The sequence below is a fragment of the Malus domestica genome, chromosome 04, assembly GCF_042453785.1.
Source record: "Malus domestica chromosome 04, GDT2T_hap1".
NCBI lineage: Eukaryota > Viridiplantae > Streptophyta > Magnoliopsida > Rosales > Rosaceae > Malus > Malus domestica.
Genome location: NC_091664.1, coordinates 6,334,381 through 6,339,288, shown reverse-complemented (window position 1 = coordinate 6,339,288; position 4,908 = coordinate 6,334,381). Strand labels below are relative to the sequence as shown.

Here is a 4,908-nt window from a genome sequence, read left to right as displayed (position 1 = left end):
CTTTAATAAAAAATGGAGTTGAGTTTTTGGAATATTTTTAATTTCTAAATCAAGCTCATTAATTTTAAACAATGACTTTATTTATCTTTCTAGACATTGTTTTTACACTGTTTTTCATCCTCACAACTTTTTTGAAAATATTGTTTATCAAACGCTTAACTGTTTTATTTTACAAATGATTATTTTTAAGGCACAACATAAGCAATTTATTAAAAAAGCATAGCAATCCCAAACTGGCTCTTAGTTTCACAATAGGGTAAAAATAATATAGTTCAAATTCGTCTTTAACGAAAATCAAACTTAAAACTTCTCACATACAAATAAAAATGAATACTACTATATCGTAGTATGAATGACGATCATAACATTATTCTATACTATTATTAAAAGAACCCTCCTTGTCAACTTTTTGCCCATTTTTTTCTATTTTACCCTCACTTTTGATACACAATACTTATATAATGAGGGTAAAATAGTAATTTTGTATCTTTTGAGAAAATGACAATCATATTCCCATTTTTTCCTATTTTTCCCTGTTTTTTTTACACAATATATTACATAAGGATGATAAAACAATAATTATGTAATATTAGGATACAATATGCGTTTATTAAAAAAAATTGTTCCACATCATTTTTTCATACTTTTTTTTTAAATTTTAAAAACTAATCACATTTCTTAATAAAAAAATAAAAAATAAAATGAAATTAATTGACATAATGACGAATAACTTCTGAAAAATAAAAAGTGTAGCGTAAAAGAAAGATACAAAATTGATTGACATGACATGCACCACGACTTTCCCTATTGCAATTTGCCTCCTTTTCCTTTTGCAGTTGCTTCTTTCTCTCTCCCAAGTTTGGTGTCCGTCCTGCGCTTCTCTCAGTGGAAACCAACCCATAATTTCCTATGCCTCCATTATTCAACTCGACCTCCCACGTTCCGTGTTCCTTTCTTTTGTTTTCTTTTCCTAATAAAACCCAAGGAAATGCATCTGCCATTATTGTTGTCTTCCTGCGTTGTCTGGTCTCGCGACAAAACGAGCACATGGCCCTCTCTTCTTGCTTTTCCCTCTCTCCACTCTCTTCCATTTCCAAGGTATCCTTTTTTTGTTCTTGTAATCTTTTCTTCCTAAATTATGAAACTTTTTTATTCTTTTTGTAGTTCTCGATGAATTTATGATCCTCTCGAAATGGGCTATCTCTAATCTTGCATATAGGGTTGAAAGTAGTTATGTTTTGTCCATGGATTTGCAGTTTGGTTGCAGCGGAGCGTTGTTTTTCTTGACCTTAAAGCTACATAATTGTTCTTCTTTTATGGCTGCTTGTATGATTAATTTCTGCTGCCTGCTGCGGCTTGATGGGTCGCTCGTGTAACTATGTTGTGCTTCTGCTGTAAAATAATTCATAACATGTTTGGTTTGGGGGCTTCTCTTACGATTAAACTTCCGTTTCTTATAGATTGACTACGCTAAGAAGAGTGTAGGACCTCGGAGTATTGATGGAAGGAAACAAGGGTTCCCTTTTCTGCTCAGAAGTAGTAACACTGAACTCTTTGGTCATCAGCTTGTGACTGTGGGAGCTCACTTACACATGAACTGGAGTTTTGTCGGAGGTTCGAGAGTTACTGTGAGACCAAAGCATGAGAGACTCGTTCCGCATCGAAAACTCTCTGGAGTATATGCGTCATGTGATCCCCCTCTGCAACTTTGATTCCTTTTAGTCGTTTATTCTTAATATCATTTGTAACGTTGCGTGGCTGATATAAGTTTATGTGTAACTTGCAATGTTTGAAAGTAGGTTTATGCATGTTAGTAACTTGTTTATTCCTTAAAACGTTTCTAGTAAAGAAGTCCTAGCACAGAGAGGTTTTTGAGGTACAAATTTATGACGAAAAATGTGCAAGTAACTTATGCTACGCCTAAGTCCAACGAAACTACGCAAATTGGAAAGCCCGTAGCATGTTTTGGGAGTACTGACGTTGAAGTAGCCCCATATGTGCAAAACAATGTAGGAGTAGTATTATGAACAGAGAAAATCTGTAACTAAGAGACCACCAGGTTTGAGCTGCTGAATGTGAGTGTTGCCTGCCTAACTGACTAGATCAAAGTCAGACACAAAACCACCAGCTAATGTCCATATGACTTGTTCTATGTTGCATGAGACCTCAACATCCAGTTCTACAAGCCCCTTCCATCTAATTGATTGGTGATTTCTTTGTTTTAGTTTTTTGCCGTTGGCATTTGGGTACATCTTAACACTTCTCCCCTACCTTTTAAGTTTGTTGTTCTCTCTATCGGAAACTCTTGGAATAATTTGTATAAATAGTTACTAATAGCAGTGTCATATGGTGGTTTGATAACTTTAGGAGTTGAAAATCTTCTTAATTAGTTTTGTCCAACCTGTAATAATTTTTAGCCATTTCATGTTCTTGTGATCCATACGTAACACGTTTGCTGTCATGCCCCTCCTGTTAGTGCAAGGATAAGGGGATGGTGCGGCTGGAGGTAGGCTTAGTTTCAAATATTACTGGTAAAATAAGTTTAATGTTGTTATTTTTTTTTCAGGGTTGGCAAGTTCTCAAATTGCTAGCACTGCTTTTACTTTCGGAACAACCGCAGTTCTCCCATTCTATGCCCTCATGGTTCTGGCACCTAAAGCTGAACTAGTATGTTTCTGTATTTATCTCAGTCCTCTGATTCTCATTCAATGTATCAATTTTTCTTCAACATGTAGATTAATTATCGTAATTCTCGCATATATTTGAAAGTTGTTATATGATTGTGTGCAATCCTCTGCGTGTGTGTGTTTTCCCCAAATCGTTACATCTCTTTCCTTGAAATACATGATTGTACTGATGGCATATTTCATCTCAAATTTAGTCTTTATGACTTTTAAATTCCTCGTCTCTTATTTCGGTAGGTTGAAGATCCATTTTTTATTATGATTTGCTGAACTTAAACTGATGCACCTAATTAGTTCAAATCACTTGAAATGCAGACGAAAATTTCCATGGAAAGTGGTATACCGTATATTGTGCTGGGAATTCTCTATGCTTATCTGCTATACCTCTCTTGGACTCCCGAAACGCTACAGTTGATTTTTGCAAGTAAATACTGGCTTCCTGAGGTATGCATTAACATATATACTTTCAGTTCTGATCAGTTATGAGCCTCTTATATGAAACTTTCTTTCCTGCCTATTTATTATTTGCAGCTGCCTGGTATGGGAAGGATGTTCTCGAACGAGATGACATTAGCTTCTGCTTGGATTCACTTATTGGTTGTTGATCTCTTTGCTGCAAGGTAGCTCTCTTCCTCTCACTTTGCTGTCTGTGTCCAAGAGTTTCTCGGTTCTAACACTCAGTGCGTTCATTTTTCCAGGCAAGTTTTTCGCGATGGACTGGACAATGAAATTGAGACGCGACATTCAGTTTCTCTTTGCCTCTTTTTCTGTCCTGTTGGAATCGCTACTCATGTTATTACCAAAGCACTGACTAAAAGTGCTGGAAGTTCCAGCAGACGTAACATGCATTGACAGTGAAGTTTTTCCGCGACAATCACGATTTTTAGGAAGTTGAAAAGAAAACCTGATTTGAATGAACGAACGAATGAAGATTCAGTTCGTCAGCAATTTACAAATATGTTTTCTTTGAAATCACAGATCTTATACAATCTGTGATCATATACACATTGACAAGTCATTCATTTTTGTGATTGGCATATATTATTACTTTTGATTTCACGAGGGGAGCAAACATTCTACTATGCTCCGGTCTATCATACACCTGAATTTTCGGCTGTTAGATCTTGGTCACTGGATTCTACCACTGATCTAAAGGCCAAATACCAGTGTGTAGGACACTCCGAAGCATACCAGATGATACCGAAAAAGAATTGTATGCACTCCAGCAAATACAAAACCATAAACTAACGAAAAGAAAACAACATAACATGCATACAGCAAAATGGACATTGCATGATGAATCATAATAAAAGTCATGAACAAGCTGACGGGGAAATATAATGTTGCTAAGTTCTTAAGAATTTATCCCCGTGGTGGTGGCGGCGGACATCGCTCTGGTGGTGGCGGCGGCCATGTAACTGGACTGCGACGTTACTACTAGCAGTTGTAGTACTAGTAGTCCATGAATGAACAAGAAGGTAAGAAAACTTGTATTGGCAAGCATTTTTGTGCTTCCCTGTTTCCGACTTAGAGTTCGGAGGAGAGTCATATAACTCATAAGATATTAGGATAAGGAGATTGATGTTTCTATAGCAAAAGCCTCTTGCGATTTTCTTGGGATAAAATGTATTAATTTCAATCGTTTGCTTCTTTCAAGAAATATTATTATTATAACAATGTTACGGATGATAGAGTTCACCTCGAGACGAGTCAAAGAGAAGGCAGCGGGAGAGGGAGTCACTCTTAACTCTTCTTTTAGAGCACACTGTTCTAACCAACTTAGCTAAGGTCGTGAGTGCAACTCTTCTTCTACTTAATTAGTACTACTAGAATTCTTCTTCACTTGTGAATAAGAAATCTTATATTCGATTCTCGCCAAAGACGAATTCTACCCAAATTATTACGGCTACTAACCATTATGATATTTAACTTACTCCCCCACTCATTAATAATTGATATGCATTCAAGATAATATGGAAAAAGTTCAGTAATACGTCTCGCCATTTTTAACATTTTTCTTGTCATCTTATTCTTTTCACTAATCAGATTGACTACGATTATATGAAGACATTAATGCTTGATCTATTTTGCCGTGTTTTTCGATATGTTAATTAATTTTAATTATGTAATTAGTTAAAATGATCTACTTTTAAAATATTGACGACAAATCGATCATGTAACAACAATACAACCATGATATAAACGACATACTAAAAACGAATCA

General features: G+C 35.7%; 1 protein-coding gene across 2 annotated transcripts; it reads left to right on the top strand.

Moving 5' to 3' along the window:
- The first annotated feature begins 769 nt into the window (after window positions 1–769).
- Window positions 770–3,743, top strand: LOC103427482 (protein ABA DEFICIENT 4, chloroplastic-like). Of its 2 annotated transcripts, none has more exons than XM_008365537.4 (6): window positions 770–1,098; window positions 1,461–1,689; window positions 2,567–2,667; window positions 3,000–3,128; window positions 3,216–3,304; window positions 3,383–3,743. In XM_008365537.4, exons 1-6 carry the CDS (start codon window positions 910–912, stop codon window positions 3,534–3,536), a joined length of 891 nt encoding a protein of 296 aa, XP_008363759.2. In that variant the 5' UTR covers window positions 770–909; the 3' UTR covers window positions 3,537–3,743. The 2 variants fall into 2 exon arrangements, with proteins under 2 accessions (XP_008363759.2, XP_070676043.1); XM_070819942.1 differs by having other exon boundaries at window positions 868–1,098; window positions 1,257–1,689.
- Window positions 3,744–4,908: the final 1,165 nt, after the last annotated feature.

Bases quoted from the DNA above. Each gene is read 5' to 3' on its own strand.
- LOC103427482 (XM_008365537.4), top strand. From the start codon at position 910: ATGCCTCCATTATTCAACTCGACCTCCCACGTTCCGTGTTCCTTTCTT. The intron at 1,690-2,566 runs GTGATCCCCCTC...TTTTTTTTTCAG, and splicing joins CTCTGGAGTATATGCGTCAT to GGTTGGCAAGTTCTCAAATT. The intron at 3,129-3,215 runs GTATGCATTAAC...TATTATTTGCAG, and splicing joins GTAAATACTGGCTTCCTGAG to CTGCCTGGTATGGGAAGGAT.